At 44.6% G+C, this 21114-nt stretch overlaps 1 protein-coding gene across 1 annotated transcript in view; it reads left to right on the plus strand.

Moving 5' to 3' along the window:
* The window catches only part of LOC138568885 (vomeronasal type-2 receptor 26-like), a 152264-nt gene that overhangs the window by 39516 nt on the left and 91634 nt on the right, over positions 1 to 21114 (plus strand). Inside the window, exon 3 of the mRNA XM_069646665.1 lies at positions 14005 to 14829. Coding sequence (XP_069502766.1) covers positions 14005 to 14829 — 825 coding nt within the window. The remainder of the gene's footprint in view (positions 1 to 14004; positions 14830 to 21114) is intronic.

Here is a 21114-nt window from a genome sequence, read left to right on the forward strand (position 1 = left end):
GTTTCAACCACATTTAGGCCTCATGCCTGCAGGCTGTTATTAGTGTGAGGCTGACTGTTAACAAATGGCTGGGAATAATATTTCTCCTGCTGATCATCGGGTGGGAAAAAGATTCTTTCCAGAAACTTGACAGCACACAGTCCCACACTGATAACACAACCTGCAGGCATAAGGCCTTCTAAATGTTCTTTAAAAGGCGGGACACCAGCAAATCACTGCAGTCCCACGCTCCAAAAAATATTCAGAAGACCTTATCCCTGCAGGCTGGGCCCCCAGCAGTGATAAGACATTAAGAATGACTTATGCCTGCAGGCTGTGGGGGCTTGCTGGCAGGCAGTGATAAGACATTAAGAAGGACTTATGCCTGCAGGGTGTGGGGGCTTGCTGGCAGGCAGTGATAAGTCATTAAGAAGGACTTATGCCTGCAGGGTGTGGGGGCTTGCTGGCAGGCAGTGATAAGACATTAAGAAGGACTTATGCCTGCAGGCTGTGGGGGCTTGCTGGCAGGCAGTGATAAGACATTAAGAAGGACTTATGCCTGCAGGCTGTGGGGGCTTGCTGGCAGGCAGTGATAAGACATTAAGAAGGACTTATGCCTGCGGGCTGAGGGGCTTGCTGGCTGGCAGTGATAAGACATTAAGAAGGCCTTATGCATACAGGCTGTGGGGGCTTGCTGGCAGGCAGTGATAAGACATTAAGAAGGACTTATGCATGTAGGCTGTGGGGGCTTGCTGGCAGGCAGTGATAAGACATTAAGAAGGACTTATGCCTGCAGGCTGTGGGGGCTTGCTGGCAGGCAGTGATAAGACATTAAGAAGGACTTATGCCTGCAGGCTGTGGGGGCTTGCTGGCAGGCAGTGATAAGACATTAAGAAGGCCTTATGCATGTAGGCTGTGGGGGCTTGCTGGCAGGCAGTGATAAGACATTAAGAAGGCCTTATGCCTGCGGGCTGAGGGGCTTGCTGGCTGGCAGTGATAAGACATTAAGAAGGCCTTATGCATACAGGCTGTGGGGGCTTGCTTGCATTAAGACATTAAGAAAGCCTTATCCCTGCAGGCTGTAGGGGCTTGCTGGCAGGCAGTGATTGTTCCTGCAAGTGATGCAGAAAAGACATCACTTGAAGTGTTCCCATCAAAGAAACAATCACTGCCGTCCCACACTTCAAAGACATTAAGAAGGCCTTATGCCCAGCCCGGGTCATTGGGCCGTATTTTCCCAGATCTAGGGTCCGACAAAAAGAATTTCTCAGATCCAATTTGCACCCTTCAAGTATTTTAGTGTTTACGGTCTGCTTTTGTTGCCGATGGGTTAAGGTCATCAGGACCAAAGTCAAGAAACATACCCACAAGACCACTGGAACATCTTACAAGACACTTCTGAATATACTTGTTAAGATTGTACTTTGTATAAAACGTTTCAGTACAGATGTGCAGGTTTAAAAGGTGTACACCTTTTATACTTTGTTTGCAACATTAAAGAAAATGCTCATCCTTCCTTGGGTTATTTTCCAGTTGTTTATAAATAAATCTTCTGAAATGGAAATATTTATTTATGGGTGGGGCTGAGAAACTGCTCCCGGTCCCTCTGCCCTAAATAATTCCCCCACCCCCACCGGTGGGATCCCACAGTTAATAATGTACATTTGTACCACTGCTTAAGCCTGCAGGCTGCTTTATCATGGGAGCTGCATGGGCCCTGCATTGATAACACAGCTGGTTGAGGCTAACTTAATGTTCTTTGAAGTGCAGAACCACAGCGAATCATGGCAGTACTGCACTTCAAAGACATTAACAGGGCTGGGCGAAGGTGAGCCAGGGCCCATCTGCTTGAGCCCCCTGCCAAGACCTGGGTTCAGACCCGACTGAAGATGTTTATTGGCCCATTTCAACAGGTTTGTGTCCCTTCCTGCTTAGAGCGGAGGAAAATAGTCATAATCACCCATGGGGAGTATACGTTATTACTGAGACCAAGAAACAGATAATCGCAAAACGTCCAACCAGCTGGCAGCACAAACACTAAAAATCCACTCAAAAGCTATTACTGCTTCTTTGTCAGCCGGGAGGACGCAGAGAAACTAGAGTAAAAGGGCAATGATGTGATACGCCCACTTCTGTATACCCCGAGAGAGGAGACAGCATTAAGGGTTCCAACAAATGCAGCTTGTAAAAGGCGCTCTGCAAAGTGCTCATTTATAGCTTGAAAAAAAGATGTTGCTTCTGTTAGAAGACTGCTGACCGCCAACATGGGGGCAGTTGCTGAGGGCCCCTCTGAAACTCGATGCTCTTTTCAGTTGAAAAGGTTGAAAGGCCCAGACACCATCCCAAGCCAGTAAGGCTTTGCCTGCAGGCTGTTTAAATGTTCTTTGAAGCTTGATGGGGCTTTTAAAATGTTCTATTAAGCGCAGGACAGTAGCGAGTCACTGCTGTCCTGCACTGCAAAGACATTAAGGAGGCATTTTGCCTGGAGTCTGTTTCATCAGTGCGAGGGCAGTGTGCTTCCCACACTGGTAAAACAGCCTAATGAGGCTTTTTAAATGTTCTTTGAAATGCAAGACAGCAGCGAATCACTGCTGTCTCGAGCTGTAAAGAACGTTTAGAAAGCCTTAGCTGTGTTATTGGTGCGGGAAGCACACAGTCCCTGCACTGATGGCAAGCCTGCAGCCATAAGGCAGCTCATCTACTTACAGAAGGCACAGCAAAAGTAGTTAACCTTACCTTCAGCAACAGGCTGAAGTTAGCTTCGCAATCACCCTTCGGCATCCACGTAAAAGACTGGGCAGCCGAGCTGTCCATGACGCTCTCTGCTCGTGCCACTCTTCTGCACATGTGCTTGTCTGACACAGTGCCTGGGCTGGGCACATGCATTGATACAATGTTTGCGCCCAACCCGGGATCCTCTACCCCTGCCTCGCCTCCAAGCTGTGCAGCTCATGCCCAGGCAGGCCAGGCTAACTACATTAATCTTCTTCTAAAAATGATCTCGCAGTTAGTGCAACATGATTCTTTAAATTAAAAGAAAATAAGCAGTATTGTCTCGCAAACTGCGATGCGATACCGCTTATTTTATGCCTTGATGAATGGGAGCACCGAAAAGTAGGCAGGTAAGGAGAGAGAGTGCTGGCAAAGGAGGGATGCGAGATGAGACTCACGGCTGGTAAAGCAAACAAAGGTGGGAAGAGCTGAGCAAAGGCGAAATGAAAGTAAGTCAAGGAAGGGTCGGCCAAGACCAGGAATGGAAGAAAATTACGAAGCAAAAGCACAAGAAGCAAATACACGGAATGAACAGTAACGTTGCACATAAAAATGGAGGCCAGACTGTTAACCGCAGTAGAAGTCTGTGAGGAATAGGACACAGGGTCAATGAGAGGATTGTGCTTACGATGCCAAGGTATTCCCAAAATGATAGGGAAATGTGTGGCTCGAATGACATCGAATATGATGGTCTCTTGATGATTATGGATAGATACCTATATAGAGGTGGTGGTCTGGATGATGGGACCAGAGCACAGGGGGCGACCATCCACCCCATCAATTTTCTGTTCTTCCTCTTTGTGTACGAGACTGATACCCTCCTGCTTGGCCGAGTTGACATCAACAAAGTTCCCTGCTAGGGCGATATCGACCAAGGCCAGAACCTTTCTCTTGGGCTGTTTGTCCACTGGAGAGTAATGCTTAACACCATTAAATGGGAGTCATCCTCTGTCCTTCTGGTCCTTTGGGAACCTTCAGTAGAACCCTGTTTAGTGGCTCCTCTTAAAACTGGGGTCTGTCATTTCCCTGTTTTCGTGGGAGTACTTCAGGACAGTCTCTTAATAAGTGGGCATCAGAGGCACAGTATATACATAGACCCTTGTCACGCCATCGGTTTCTTTCTGTTGGTGTAAAAGTGCCTCTGGCTGCCCCTATTTGCATCAGCTTGTCACCAGGGCAAACCTCTTGAGGAGTTGTCGACATCTACAGTCCGGTTTCTGGAAGCAAAAGCTTCTTTTCCTTACGGATCATCTCTCAGACATTCTGAAATCAATTTGAAGAGCCAGGGAACATAATTCGTCAAGCGTGGAAGGGTGTGGAATCCAGGCCAACTTTGAGTTCCTCATGAAGTCCCCTCTGGAATACTGTGAATTGAAATGATTCCGGCCAGCTTACCTCGCTGGCTAGCCACTTGAATGCGAGATGTAAGACAACAGGTCCATTGAGCCTTGCTTGATATCCAGTAGTGCTTCTCCTGCAGAGAAGCCTATCTCTTGTCTTTCAAAAGTTTGTCGTAGTAATGTTACAAAGGCATTATAATCCTGAATTATGGGATTAGCGATGTTACTAATGGCGTAGCCCAGGCTAGCGCGTTTCCAACCATGTTGGAAATAAGAAACCCCATCTTGGTGCATTCTGAGGCGTAAGTGGCAGGCCTGAATGTAAAATAGACTAAACAGGCATCAATACACTCCTTTACCCTCTTTGGGGATCCGTCAAACTTTCCTGCTGCCAATGTCAAAGGGGGTAGATCAGACTGATGGGTTTCTCGAGCGGTCATTTTCTGACGCAGGACTGTGTTTTCTACCTTGAGTCCTTGTAACTCCAACGAAAGTCCTTCGACAGCATTGACCAGCTCTTGTACCTGTTCTGCGGTAGCCATACCTGGGCGTTGCAATCTGTTACCATTAGAGGGTCTCACCTGGCTTCTCTGTCACTACAGGTGAGACAAAAGAAAGTAAGGACTCCCCGGGTCACAAAGATCAAAGAGGAAGGCCAATAGACATAATGGTCAAAGGAGAAGACTAAAGACCTTGTGACACAACCATGATGGACACTAGCCACAGTCATGAGCCAAACGTGGTAAGCACGGTATAACTCAGTAAAGGTACATACAAATGCATGAAAAAGCTTCTGCTGTCACCAGTCTACTCCTAGGCACATTGTCCAGCTACCAAAAAATCCATAGTGGTTGTCTATGGCTCGAAAAGTGCAAGAGCCCCATTGCTCAGTACTGTAATGTAATTTGCGCAATGAAATACTGTTGCCAAAGTGGCAACAAAGTCATAAGACTAAGAGAAACAATGTTTCCCGGTACTGACTGTCTGAAGGACATGTCAGTGTCACCATAATGATGAGCGAAGGCCCAGTAGAGTGCAGATGAAGGTTGTGCTCCACTGGAAAAAGTCAGGACAGGAGGCTGAAAAAAGAAAGTAAAATGTTTGGGGGGTCCACAAATATAGGAGTGTGATGTTTGTGGGGTACCTAGTTTGTGGTGCGCTAAAAGCCTTCACCAATTTCAACCTGAAAATTGGTATTGGAAAAAGACAATGTAGAGAAAATTAGTATTGGCTGCGGTATAGGTAGAATTGATGGGCTACCCCAACCCACCTCTACAAAGATCAATAAGTCCAAGTTATTCTCCACTTCCACGCTATACACTCCTCTTGGGAATAGTTATAGAAAATAATATGTCACTGTGAATTTGATTGCCTGAGAGCAGTACATGTTTTATTGGCATTGATTCCAGTTTCAACACATATTATCTCTGCACAGATATAGCAAAATCAGAAAATATACAAGATTGATGTTAATTCATGTCTGAAAGTTCAGTTCACTGTGTTTGCTAAATCAAAACATACAGAACATTGAGGTCAATTCATGTCTGAATGTTCATCTGATGTAAACATTCCCAATACACAAATTGCCAAATTGACTGATATAGAGATTCCCAATACACAAATTGCCAACACATGTTTCGACCCTCTTGGTCCTCATCAGGGCACATTTTGACTATGCATCTCTTGAGTTTGATTAATACACTATTCATTTCATCTTTAAGACAAATGTGTAATCTTGTCAACAGTCATAATGTGAACATGAGATCGCTGTTAGAGAAGAGGGAAGAGGGGGAGATAAAAAACAGAAGGATAACAGCTATTAGAATGTTTCAAAATATCCGTTAGGAATTCAATTGATGCGATCTTGGAACATATGATAGTATGGTGAGTTATTTAACTACCCAAAAACTATGAAATCTGTACCTCTCACTTTGTTTGGACAAGTTCCTAGTGTGTCATCATTTCACTGGGAAAACAATATCAGACACAAAGTACAAAGGAGCCCCAGTGCACCTAGTAATTTCTAAGATAACCCGTATTGAATACTGCTATTTTGTGAAAATATAAGTGGTGGTAAAATAGCAGTAAATTAAATGTTGCCAAAAATGTACACATGGAACATTGAGCACAAGGCTTCATTCATCTTAGGGCTGGACTTATAAGGTTAGGGTTTTCATCTCTGAAGGTTGTCTCTGCTATAAAAGTTATTCACCCTTTTCCTTTGCAGGTATTGGTGAAGTTCTTAACTTTCTGGCACTGACTCTAGTGATTGTATATATGGTACATACTGTGTTGCTTGAGTGATATTTCATTATTGCATTTCTTGATTTATTTGTGCTGGTATTGGGCCTATAATAAAAAGTATATTTTTAGTATGTTACTATCTAATTGTATTTCTTGGTGCTTCATTGTGTGTGCTCATTACATACCTCTTATCACTCTCACCTCTCTTGAGAATTTGCCTTGACCGCTCGCCAAGATACTGAGATTTGTTCTGGCTATCTTCCCAGAAGTATACCCTGTTACACTAACAAGGGTGGCCTCCTACACATCTGTCACATCTGTCCACCAGGCCAGAGTTTAGAAATCCATTCTAACATATGCCCTATAGATGGAGGCAAGGTTCTGCATCTGGGAATCTCAAATTGCATACTTAAACCACTTACGTCAAGCTTTTAACTGCTATTACAATCACATTACTCTGATCCTCAAGAGCACGTGTTGGCAACCCTTTGAGTCACGTATGTGGCTTAATCTTCACTGTATTCCTTTAAAGCAATACAGTTGCAGCAACTCAAGTGTATCTCAGACAGGCTCTCTGTTTTGGTTGGGGTTCGAGAGACTTCTCTAAACTATTAGTCTGGACAGGCATTCCCGGGGTGATATCTCAGACAGGCTCTCTGTTTTGGTTGGGGTTTGAGAGACTTCTCTAAACTATTAGTCTGGACAGACATTCCCTGGGTGATATCTCAGACAGACTCTCTGTTTTGGTTGGGGTTTGAGAGTCCTCTCTTAACTATTAGGATGGACAGGCATTCCCTTGGTGATATCTCAGGCAGGCTCTCTGTTTTGGTTGGGGTTTCAGAGTCCTCTTTAAACTATTAGTCTGGACAGGCATTCCCTGGGTGATATCTCAGACAGGCTCTCTGTTTTGGTTGGGGGTTGAGAGACTTCTCTTAACTATTAGTATGGGCAGGCATTCCCTGGGTGATATCTCAGACAGGCTGTCTGTTTTGATTGAGGTTTGAGAGACTTCTCTAAACTATTAGTCTGGACCTGCATCCCCTGGGTGATATCTCAGACAGGCTCTCTGTTTTGGTTGGTGTTTGAGAGACTTCTCTACACTATTACTCTGGACAGGCATTCCCTGGGTGATATCTCAGACAGGCTCACTGTTTTGGTTGGGGTTTTTGAGACTTCTCTACACTATTATTCTGGACAGGCATTCCCTGGGTGATATCTCAGACAGTCTCTCTATTTTTGTTGGGGTTTGAGAGACTTCTCTAAACTATTAGTCTGGACAGGCATTCCCTGGGTGATATCTCAGACAGGCTCTCTGTTTTGGTTGGGGGTTGAGAGACTTCTCTTAACTATTAGTATGGGCAAGCATTCCCTGGGTGATATCTCAGACAGGCTGTCTGTTTTGATTGAGGTTTGAGAGACTTCTCTAAACTATTGGTCTGGACAGGCATTCCCTGGGTGATATCTCAGACAGGCTCTCTGTTTTGGTTGGGGTTTGAGAGACTTCTCTAAACTGTTAGTCTGGACAGGTATTCCCTGGGTGATATCTCAGACAGGCTCTCTGTTTTGGTTGGGGTTTGAGAGACTTTTCTAAACTATTAGTATGTACAGTCATTCCCTGGGTGATATCTCAAGCAGGCTCTCTGTCTTGGTTGGGTTTTGAGAGACTTCTCTACACTATTAGTCTGGACAGGAATTCCCTGGGTGATATCTCAGACAGGCTCTCTGTTTTGGCTGCGGTTTGAGAGACTTCTCTACACTATTAGTCTGGACAGGCATTCCCTGGGTCATATCTCAGACAGGCTCTCTGTTCTGGTTGGGGTTTGAGAGACTTCTCTACACTATTAGTCTGGACAGGCATTACCTGGATGATATCTCAGGCAGGCTCTCTGTTTTGGTTGGGGTTTGAGCGACTTCTCTAAACTATTAGTCTGGACAGGCATTCCCTGGGTGATATCTCAGACAGGCTCTCTGTTTTGTTTGGGGTTTGAGAGACTTCTCTACACTATTAGTCTGGCCAGGCATTCCCTGGGTGATATCTCAGACAGGCTCTCCGTTTTGGTTAGGGTTTGAGAGACTTCTCTTAACTATTAGTCTGGACGGCATTGACTGAGTGATATCTCAGACAGGCTCTCTGTTTTGTTTGGGGTTTGAGAGACTTCTCTAAACTATCAGTCTGGACAGGCATTCCTGGGTGATATATCAGACAGGCTCTCTGTTTTGGTTGGCGTTAGAGAGTCTTCTCTAAACTATTAGTCTGGGCAACCATTCCCTGGGTGATATCTCAGACAGGCTCTCTATTTTGGTTGGTGTTTGAGAGACTTCTCTAAACTATTAGTCTGGACAGGCTTCCCCTGGGTGATATCTCAGACAGGCTCTCTGTTTTGGTTGAGGTTTGAGAGACTTCTCTAAACTATTAGTCTGGACCTGCATCCCCTGGGTGATATCTCAGACAGGCTCTCTGTTTTGGTTGGTGTTTGAGAGACTTCTCTACACTATTACTCTGGACAGGCATTCCCTGGGTGATATCTCAGACAGGCTCACTGTTTTGGTTGGGGTTTTTGAGACTTCTCTACACTATTATTCTGGACAGGCATTCCCTGGGTGATATCTCAGACAGTCTCTCTATTTTTGTTGGGGTTTGAGAGACTTCTCTAAACTATTAGTCTGGACAGGCATTCCCTGGGTGATATCTCAGACAGGCTCTCTGTTTTGGTTGGGGGTTGAGAGACTTCTCTTAACTATTAGTATGGGCAAGCATTCCCTGGGTGATATCTCAGACAGGCTGTCTGTTTTGATTGAGGTTTGAGAGACTTCTCTAAACTATTAGTCTGGACAGGCATTCCCTGGGTGATATCTCAGACAGGCTCTCTGTTTTGGTTGGGGTTTGAGAGACTTCTCTAAACTGTTAGTCTGGACAGGTATTCCCTGGGTGATATCTCAGACAGGCTCTCTGTTTTGGTTGGGGTTTGAGAGACTTCTCTAAACTATTAGTATGTACAGTCATTCCCTGGGTGATATCTCAAGCAGGCTCTCTGTCTTGGTTGGGTTTTGAGAGACTTCTCTACACTATTAGTCTGGACAGGAATTCCCTGGGTGATATCTCAGACAGGCTCTCTGTTTTGGCTGCGGTTTGAGAGACTTCTCTACACTATTAGTCTGGACAGGCATTCCCTGGGTGATATCTCAGACAGGCTCTCTGTTCTGGTTGGGGTTTGAGAGACTTCTCTACACTATTAGTCTGGACAGGCATTACCTGGATGATATCTCAGGCAGGCTCTCTGTTTTGGTTGGGGTTTGAGCGACTTCTCTAAACTATTAGTCTGGACAGGCATTCCCTGGGTGATATCTCAGACAGGCTCTCTGTTTTGTTTGGGGTTTGAGAGACTTCTCTACACTATTAGTCTGGCCAGGCATTCCCTGGGTGATATCTCAGACAGGCTCTCTGTTTTGGTTAGGGTTTGAGAGACTTCTCTTAACTATTAGTCTGGACGGCATTGACTGGGTGATATCTCAGACAGGCTCTCTGTTTTGTTTGGGGTTTGAGAGACTTCTCTAAACTATCAGTCTGGACAGGCATTCCTGGGTGATATATCAGACAGGCTCTCTGTTTTGGTTGGCGTTAGAGAGTCTTCTCTAAACTATTAGTCTGGGCAACCATTCCCTGGGTGATATCTCAGACAGGCTCTCTATTTTGGTTGGTGTTTGAGAGACTTCTCTAAACTATTAGTCTGGACAGGCTTCCCCTGGGTGATATCTCAGACAGGCTCTCTGTTTTGGTTGAGGTTTGAGAGACTTCTCTAAACTATTAGTCTGGACCTGCATCCCCTGGGTGATATCTCAGACAGGCTCTCTGTTTTGGTTGGTGTTTGAGAGACTTCTCTACACTATTACTCTGGACAGGCATTCCCTGGGTGATATCTCAGACAGGCTCACTGTTTTGGTTGGGGTTTTTGAGACTTCTCTACACTATTATTCTGGACAGGCATTCCCTGGGTGATATCTCAGACAGTCTCTCTATTTTTGTTGGGGTTTGAGAGACTTCTCTTAACTATTAGTATGGGCAAGCATTCCCTGGGTGATATCTCAGACAGGCTGTCTGTTTTGATTGAGGTTTGAGAAACTTCTCTAAACTATTAGTCTGGACAGGCATTCCCTGGGTGATATCTCAGACAGGCTCTCTGTTTTGGTTGGGGTTTGAGAGACTTCTCTAAACTGTTAGTCTGGACAGGTATTCCCTGGGTGATATCTCAGACAGGCTCTCTGTTTTGGTTGGGGTTTGAGAGACTTCTCTAAACTATTAGTATGTACAGTCATTCCCTGGGTGATATCTCAAGCAGGCTCTCTGTCTTGGTTGGGTTTTGAGAGACTTCTCTACACTATTAGTCTGGACAGGAATTCCCTGGGTGATATCTCAGACAGGCTCTCTGTTTTGGCTGCGGTTTGAGAGACTTCTCTACACTATTAGTCTGGACAGGCATTCCCTGGGTGATATCTCAGACAGGCTCTCTGTTCTGGTTGGGGTTTGAGAGACTTCTCTACACTATTAGTCTGGACAGGCATTACCTGGATGATATCTCAGGCAGGCTCTCTGTTTTGGTTGGGGTTTGAGCGACTTCTCTAAACTATTAGTCTGGACAGGCATTCCCTGGGTGATATCTCAGACAGGCTCTCTGTTTTGTTTGGGGTTTGAGAGACTTCTCTACACTATTAGTCTGGCCAGGCATTCCCTGGGTGATATCTCAGACAGGCTCTCTGTTTTGGTTAGGGTTTGAGAGACTTCTCTTAACTATTAGTCTGGACGGCATTGACTGGGTGATATCTCAGACAGGCTCTCTGTTTTGTTTGGGGTTTGAGAGACTTCTCTAAACTATCAGTCTGGACAGGCATTCCTGGGTGATATATCAGACAGGCTCTCTGTTTTGGTTGGCGTTAGAGAGTCTTCTCTAAACTATTAGTCTGGGCAGCCATTCCCTGGGTGATATCTCAGACAGGCTCTCTATTTTGGTTGGTGTTTGAGAGACTTCTCTAAACTATTAGTCTGGACAGGCTTCCCCTGGGTGATATCTCAGACAGGCTCTCTGTTTTGGTTGAGGTTTGAGAGACTTTTCTAAACTATTAGTCTGGACCTACATCCCCTGGGTGATATCTCAGACAGGCTCTCTGTTTTGGTTGGTGTTTGAGAGACTTCTCTACACTATTACTCTGGACAGGCATTCCCTGGGTGATATCTCAGACAGGCTCACTGTTTTGGTTGGGGTTTTTGAGACTTCTCTACACTATTATTCTGGACAGGCATTCCCTGGGTGATATCTCAGACAGTCTCTCTATTTTTGTTGGGGTTTGAGAGACTTCTCTAAACTATTAGTCTGGACAGGCATTCCCTGAGTGATATCTCAGACAGGCTCTCTGTTTTGGTTGGGGTTTGTGAGACTTCTCTACACTATTAGTCTGGGCAGGCATTCCCTGAATGATATCTCAGACAGGCTCTCTGTTTTGGTTGGGGTTTGTGAGACTTCTCTACACTATTAGTCTGGGCAGGCATTCCCTGGATGATATCTCGGACAGGCTCTCTGTTTTGGTTGGGGTTTGCGAGACTTCTCTAAACTATTAGTCTGGCAGGCATTCCCTGAATGATATCTCAGACAGGCTCTCTGTTTTGGTTGGGGTTTGTGAGACTTCTCTACACTATTAGTCTGGGCAGGCATTCCCTGAATGATATCTCAGACAGGCTCTCTGTTTTGGTTGGGGTTTGTGAGACCTCTCTACACTATTAGTCTGGGCAGGCATTCCCTGGGTGATATCTCAGACAGGCTCTCTGTTTTGGTTGGGGTTTGAGAGACTTCTCTACACTATTACTCTGGACAGGCATTCCCTGGGTGATATCTCAGACAGGCTCACTGTTTTGGTTGGGGTTTTTGAGACTTCTCTACACTATTATTCTGGACAGGCATTCCCTGGGTGATATCTCAGACAGTCTCTCTATTTTTGTTGGGGTTTGAGAGACTTCTCTAAACTATTAGTCTGGACAGGCATTCCCTGAGTGATATCTCAGACAGGCTCTCTGTTTTGGTTGGGGTTTTTGAGACTTCTCTACACTATTATTCTGGACAGGCATTCCCTGAATGATATCTCAGACAGGCTCTCTGTTTTGGTTGGGGTTTGTGAGACTTCTCTACACTATTAGTCTGGGCAGGCATTCCCTGAATGATATCTCAGACAGGCTCTCTGTTTTGGTTGGGGTTTGTGAGACTTCTCTACACTATTAGTCTGGGCAGGCATTCCCTGGATGATATCTCGGACAGGCTCTCTGTTTTGGTTGGGGTTTGCGAGACTTCTCTAAACTATTAGTCTGGCAGGCATTCCCTGAATGATATCTCAGACAGGCTCTCTGTTTTGGTTGGGGTTTGTGAGACTTCTCTACACTATTAGTCTGGGCAGGCATTCCCTGAATGATATCTCAGACAGGCTCTCTGTTTTGGTTGGGGTTTGAGAAACTTCTCTAAACTATTAGTCTGGACAGGCATTCCTTGGGTGAGGAGATCACCCACAGTCAACAGCACATTCTCTTATGTTATCTATGAAGAGGTTGCTCCCGGTCGGTTTTTTATGTTTACCACATTCTCTTCCCATGTATTTCTATAAAGCTTTTTGGATCAGAATACATGGATTTGAGATGTTCTACCTTGCTATCTTAATTAATGAATGACTTTGATTGATTCCATTGCTTTATGGCACAGCTCACCGTCTGCCTCTTGGCCAGGGTCACACTTAATCAAGTGACTGAAATAAATAGAAGTCAAGAAACCTTGCCACCCACTTTTACCCCACCACCTCATTCACGCTAACGTCACCGTGCAATTTCAGGCCATACTCACTAGCTCAATCCTTCAAGCAAGACCCCTACGTACCATCACAACCATCCAGAAGACTCCAAAAACCCTCACTAACTCTGCAACAGAACCCCACAGAACCACAAAACCTCACCCCAAAGAAAATCCAAGCTCTCACTGGCAACCCATCTGATCACTCTCTCAAGCTCACACAGGCACCCTCCCACACACCCACATTAGTTCATCCCAGCAATCTATACCCAGCCACCCTAACTCCGGCTACAAACCCCTAACTCAGCCCAGGCCACAATAAGAATGAGTTAAGATCTGAGAAAATGTCAGCAGTGATTGCTGTATGTCCAGAAACTTGCATATCTGATACAAGATTGCCAAGGGGTTTCTTAGCCAATGCCTTCTTATGGATATTTAAATAATAAACTGTTGGAAAACACACTTGGGATCACATCTGGTGGTATGGTAGCAGATTATGGTGATTGGGCAAAGTCCTTATAAGGAAGAAAGATCAAAGGGGGGTCAAAGAACCAGTGGCCTTGAAGGACAGAGTAAAAGCAGTGATAGATGTTGATTTCAAAATATATTCCCACCTATGGACCTACAGTATCCATTCAAATGTAATCAAGATTTATGCAATGTCTTGTTTCACAATGTAATGAGTCTTTATATGCTGGACGACCCTCCAGAGGATAGACAAAGGCATGACAGTGGAGCATCCATCAGATAGAAATGATGCAATCATGATTTTAGAATTAAGTTCTTTACAGAGCCCATTGTCAGGATTCTGTAACATATGTTACAGCTCCTCTTTGTGTCTTCCTCAGATCAGCTATGGATCCATGGATCCGCTTTTCAACGACAGGCTTCAGTTCCCATCCTTTTACCGCACAGTCCCAAATGAGATCCACGAGCCCCGCGGCATCGCTAAGGTTCTCAAGCACTTTGGATGGATCTGGGTTGGGATCCTCACATCAGATGATGACATTGGGAGAAGAGCCGGGGCAGAGCTGGAGAGAGAAATCACCATGAGCGGCGGATGTGTGGCCTTCAATGAAAGACTCAAGATGGACCGTCTGCATTGGGAAGAGACCCTGTCGACTGCTGAAGTGATCAATAATTCCACTGCCACAGTGGTGATCTTTCATTGCAATTGTCATTATTTGCAGGCATTACTCGCCGTCTGCATAGATAGATGGAAACCAAAGGTCTGGATTTTCTCAGCGACTGACACGTTTTTGAAAAGGTTTATATATTACCCAAACATGAATCGGTTCAATGGCTCACTAGTATTTTCCATTCCTAAGGGAGAGGTTCCAGGACTCAAGGACTTCCTGTACAATGTGAAGCCATTTGACTTCTCAGATGATGGACTGCTTATGGAATTCTGGATAGGAGGACTTAAGTGTTTCCCGGCGTTTCCGAATGGTTCTTTGCCTGATGATTACATTTTACAAAAATGCAGAGAGGCTCAAACACTGAAACAGATTCCTCTTTCACAATATGATGTTCACAATTTCCATGTAACCTACAGTGTTCACACTGCGGTCTACGCTGCGGCTCATGCTTTACATGGTATGATCTCATCCGGAACACAAACAGAGGGAACTTCTAAGGGTGCAAGTTTGGATAAATATTTCCAGCCGTGGAAGGTAGGAAAAATCCTTTCTGATTTCTTCATGAACATTAAACAGTGGCTGAAACTATATGTGTTCTAGTGCCCAGACGTAGTGGGATGCAATTTAAAGTATGAAAACACAATCTATATGTAAGCTTCCACTATATCTACATCAACAACTACATACACACGATCACTGCCTTTGCCACATCTACTTCCACACTTAATACCTGCTACCACTGCCGCTGCTATATATACATCCACAACTACATACTCACTATCACTGCCATTGCTATATCTACATCCACCCCTTAATACCTGCTACACTGACACTGCTATACCTACATCCACGACTACCTACTCACAATCAGTGCCTCGCTACATCTACTTCAACCGGATAATAGTTGCTACCACTGCCACTGCTACCACAACTACATTCTCACTATCACTTCCTTTGCTACATCTACTTCCACCACTTAATACCTGCTACCACTGCCACTGCTATATCTACATCCACAACTACATATTCGCTATCACTGCCTAGTTAAATCTACTTCCACCACTGAAGAACTTCTACCACTGCCACTGCTATATCTACATTCGTGACTGCATCCTCACCATTACTGCCACTGCTATATCTACTGTCAGGAGTTGCACAGGACACCCAGGTAGGTGTGGGGTGGCTGTGCTGATGTAAAGGTGGAAGGAAAAGGCATAGAGCAGGCAGGTAAACAAGAAGGAAAAATACACAAGGTAATTCTGAACAACAGAATCGGAGGAAATGGCAGACAAGGAGTGTACTTACACAAGACAAGTCGGCATATGTCCAGCCGGAACCTACAGCGGATGCCCTCTTGTGGAACAGAACACAACACACTGTTATATTAAATTCACTATAGACTACAAGTAAAACGAGACAAATGAAAGGGCAGAGATTGCTTGCTGGCAAACCTTGTAGCCAAACTATGAACAAAGGAATAACAGAATCACGAGTGAGGACAAGAACGGTAACAGAAATATCTAGGCAAGAAAAGGCAGTCAAAGTAAGCAAGGTTCAGACCAGAGACCAGGAATGAAAGAGGAAAAGCAAGTAGAAAAGAATCTAAGCGCAATGGTACAGGGGCCTAGAACTGCAGACTAGAAACTATGGACCGGATTCAAGGAACAGGAAAACTCAGGACTGAAACTCTGGACTAGGAAAACAAGGACTGGACAGCAGACCGGTAACATGGAATTCAAGGAAATGTAAATCTGGACTGGAATAACCAGGGCAGGACTGCAGACAGATAACAAGGAAACTTAGGGCTGGAAACATAGAAAGTAAATCCAGGTAACACAGACTATGGGCATAGAACAAGGATCTGCAGGCAGGGAGCACGATTATAGGTTGTAGGGAGCATGGGGCTGAATACAGGGAACAGAAGAGGATAAGGGCCGCAGTGCAGGAAGCACAGAGGAGTAGGGCAGAAGGCAGGGGAGAGTAGGAAGAGTAGCAGGGCTGCAAGGCAGGGAGAACAGGGCACTGGAGCAGGAGCAGGTTCTGGTAGCAACAGGAAACAGCAGAATTCCATGGCTCAAGGCAAAAAGGGCTTGGAGTGAACTCAATGCAAGAGCCCTGTGCTCCTGCATGCAGCTGCTTAAGTACTGACCTGCCCTGTGCTGAAGCAGGCTCATTAGCAGTTCCCGGAGCAGCACACCTGAAGGTATTCTGCCTCCTCCCTCTCTGTTCTGGGGATTGTGGTTCCAAGACTGATGCATAGGAATAGCCAGGGAAAGAGAAACACCACAAGGTGCATTATGGGAATTGAAGTTCATGTTTTTGAATATACAGATTTGTGAAAGGAAATGATAAATAATGATGTAGGCTCTTCTCTGAAGATAATAGAAAACACCCTGCAGGTCTGCAGACAGCACCACCCAGAGGCAGAGATGCAGAAACATGATATCTACATTCACAACTACATACTCACTATCACTGCCTTTGATACCTCTACTTCCGCCACTTAATACCTGCTACCACTGCCACAGCTATATCTACATTCACATCGATACTCACTATCACTGACTTTGCTACATCTCTTTCCCCCACTTAATACCTGCTAGCACTGCTTTATCTACATTCACTACAACATACTCACTATCACTGCATTTGCTACATCTACTCCCACCACTTAATACCTGCTACCACTGCCACTGCTATATCTACATCCACGACTACATTCTCATTATCACTGTCTTTGCTACATCTACTTCCATCACGTCATTCCTGTCACCACTGCCAGTGCTATATCGCCATCCACAACTACATACGCCATACTCATTATCACTGCCTCACTCAAAAAAACTTTTTTATCCGCCGACTGCTTACTGGACGATGAACACGAATTCCCAATGAATCCCTCGAATCGGTCTTTCACCAGACGACATGATGATTTTCTTTCAGCATGAAACAAGAGTTCTTTACAACCAGCAATCCCTCAATCTGTCCCTCGAAGAAAAAGTCTCATTCAGTTCTCAGAGTTCTCTCGGAATAACCATTTACTTGTACTATAATGTCTCTCAAAATCTAATTGAATGCTGCATTATTTCTCGGGTCCCTAAGAAAGGTGCGGACATCCATGTGTGTTCAATCGGTAGTAAAATACAAAGCTGACCAATCTGCCGCTCCATGTCCGAGTTCAGAAATCCCTCTTAACAGATGGTGTTTATGGTGTCCCAGTCCAGACGGTACAGGGTGTGGTTGTGCTCCGGGTTTGGGTTGGAAGGACTGGCTCTGATGTTAGGGATTGGGGGCTGCATGAGTGGTAACGCTGGCTGCACTGGTGGGTATGCTGGGCCTGCCTCATCCTCCTTCTCCTGCTGTGTTTCCTCTATGGTGCCCGCTGTTGATGTTGGTATTGTTGCTGGTGTTGCAATGCAAGCATGTCCTCCAGCTGAAGTATTGATGCTACTATTGTGTTGATCTTGGTGTGGAAAGGGGTGTGGTGTGTAGGTGTGCTCCTTTTGTTCAGGGCCAGACTCCATTGCCTCTACCTGTGATAATATTGTGCACCTGTGGCAGTTGGGAACACTGCACATGGCATTTTACGGTTGGTCAGCGATGCCGGTATTTACGGCATGCCGGAATCCACTTTTAGAGCCTTCATGATGCCGGTATTTGCATGTCCGCTTCACTTGTGAAGTCCTCCAGTTTACGACATGCCGCTATTGCCGGTATGATGGGCCGCGTGCCGCGACCATGCCGCTATTAGAGGCACCGTTATTTATGGTGCCGCTAATAGCAGTTTGGTATGTCGGAAAAGCCCGGAGCGGTAAGCGATGCCGGTAATCCTTTACCGGCATCATTTTTCCCTTACATCCAACCTCGGAATGACACCCAGTGTGTTGTGGATCACATTAAAGAAAATATTACATATCATTGTCCCACATGTACCTGTTCCCCCTCTCCATGTCCCAGCCAACTATCCCCAAACCCTCCCCAGCAAGAAAAACATTACGATGAGACTTCCATCCCTTCCTCCCCTACCACACATCATGTCCAAACCCCTAATTCCCCTGTATTTGTTTCAGTTTCTGCTTCCCCCTTTCTTTCGTAATTTTTATACTATTAAACAATAATACAATTTTAAGTGTGTTCTTAGTATGTGCCTGTGTCTTATTTATTTTTTTAAAAGGCAGTTAGGGTGTCCGCAGACAGCGAGGGTGTCCATTATGTCCGCAATTTACCAAAATGGGGGTGTCCTAAGGAGACTATACCTGTCCGTACTGTCCATAATTAAAATGTAGGTGTCCTTAGAACACACAAGATGTTCGCCTATCCGTAATTAACCAACATGCTGGTGTCTTAAGGACAATATACCTGTTCGTACTGTTCGTAATTAAAATGGCAGTGTCCTTAGAACATACAAGAGGTCTGCTTGTCTGCAATTAACCCAAATGCGGGTGCCCTAAGGACAATATACCTGTTCGTACTGTTCGTAATTAAAATGGAGGTGTCCTTAGAACACACAAGATGTGAGCTTGTCCACAATCACCCAAAATGGGGCATCCTAAGAACAACCCCCTGTTCGTAATGTCAGCAACCAGAATGAATATATCCGTAGAACACATATCCTGTTTGCCTGTCTGCAAAGTTTTGACGCACATTTATTTTATTCCGGGACTTTAACACTGTTCGTAGAACACACGCGTATATGAGCATCACACACTTGGGTGCTACGAACATCGCGCCTGTCCACAACTGTCCGCACTATTAATTAGTTCGAGGACCCAAACACTCTCCGTAGAACACCCGCGCGCATGCGCACAACCGTCCCATGCATTTGGTGTCCTGCGGACAGCTGTCCCATTTGCGAAGGTATCCGCGACTTCATCATGTGACCGCACCCACGCTGAGCGTGTGTCCTTATTTGCGGACATTGTCCGGGCCCCTGAACTTTTAAAAAGTGTTTTTTTTAGCATTCCAAGGTATTTTACAGTAAAAGTTCACCATTGCACATGTCCCAGACAATATCCCTGCTGATCTACATATTTTTTGGAACTTTTTGAACCCTTTCTTGGTGTTTGAAGTGTCCTGGGACAGCACGGGTGTGCGCAAAGCACGCACCTGTACCCCTATAAAAGGCCCCACCCCAGAGCTGATCCTCATTCTGCTTTTGGATTTCCAAGATTTACAACAGGACAATTGTGCACATTGCTGTTCTTGGTTCCTGGTTCCTGGTTTCTGGTTATTAACCTTCCAGATGGCATTCCAAATTGCTTCTGCTGCTACTGCCTCGGCATCAGTACCCCCACCACCTCCATACCACCATATCCCCAAGGGCCTGCAGAGGGGAATATCCTCCTCTATCAAAATGCAAAACGAAACAGAAAGTGATTAACAAGACTTCAACTACCACTACTGGGAATCCTGCACCTATAAATCTTGATACACTGGCAAGTAACCATACCAAAAACAATATTTTACAAACTATGTTCCACCACAGAGTCCTTCAGAACCTTATAAAAACAGGAGAGAAATCATGCACAACCCTTAAAACCTACCGTAGAAAATGAATCCTAGAAGCTCTCATAGACACTGCAATCCTTCTCAAAAGGAAGTTATTTATTTTAGTTTTAAACAGAATGAAACCACTAACAAAACTAACTACTAAACTACAACAAAGACTTCTCAATAAACAGAATATCAACAAAAATAGCTTCTTAAACCTCTGTGGAGGTGAATGGAGTAACACCACGAGTGCAGAATAATATTTTAATGAAGAAGCATATAAACAAAAGCAAACAAACACAATTGCCATACATAGCAATGGACGAGGGTATGACAAACCTAATGACACCATTATGGAACAAGAAACTCTGCTCACAAAAATATCCCCAGAAAACTCAGTATCACCTCTCCATTCTACTGAACCAAAACGTCCAGTCTACAAATGGCCGTGCACATCAATGTGTAACATTGCCAAAAAATCTTTCAAATATTTACGCCAGTTCCTCAATCAGTATGTAAAAAGCAAACACAAATTCAAAATGAAACTACTACAAAATATGGATGCCTGTCAAGTGCGCAAATACACAGGACTACAAGGACATTCATTAGCCTGCATTTCAGGACCTATTTGCAAAAGAACCTTCCATCATATCAAAATTATAGCAACACATCATTCAACTATAAGACATCAGGTCCATAAACTCTACTATGCTAAAAGTCCTGCTTTATCACTAGGCAATTTAAATAGCAATCTACTACATGGTACAGCCAAACTACTACTCAAAGAAATAGAGCATATCCAGGGAAAATATTTTGGAATTGAAAGCACCTTACAAAATGCAATAGCTTTACAACAAACTAGCAACTACTGTACAAATAGCAACTTCTATTAAACACATGCAAAAAAGAAATGCTGAAGTTTAAAAGTACCTCCGCTGAAGTACCAAACCATGTGTGTCTGTGTTGCTGCTGGACTTTTTATAAAAGTAGCACAAAAACTGTAGACATAACGTACAAAATAGAAGACAATGAATATTCCAAATGGTTCCAATTACCTTCTACCTTATAGCAAAAAACAAATACGAAATTACTGACCCCTTAGTACTTTGCAATTACTGCACTACGAAACTTGACAACAACCAAACACCTTCACGTGCTATCACAAATAACTTGAAATTATTCCCACTACCAAAACCCCTGCACCAACTGTATATGAGAGCATCATAACTCAAACAGTGCACCCATTTCAAGCAATAATACATCTTCAACCAAAAACAGCAAAATTACCTCCCTCTGAATTAGTGAAAGGCATTTGTGGCAAAGCAGTTT

This window comes from Ambystoma mexicanum, chromosome 2q, assembly GCF_040938575.1.
Source record: "Ambystoma mexicanum isolate Mex_15411 chromosome 2q, UKY_AmexF1_1, whole genome shotgun sequence".
Classification (NCBI taxonomy): domain Eukaryota; kingdom Metazoa; phylum Chordata; class Amphibia; order Caudata; family Ambystomatidae; genus Ambystoma; species Ambystoma mexicanum.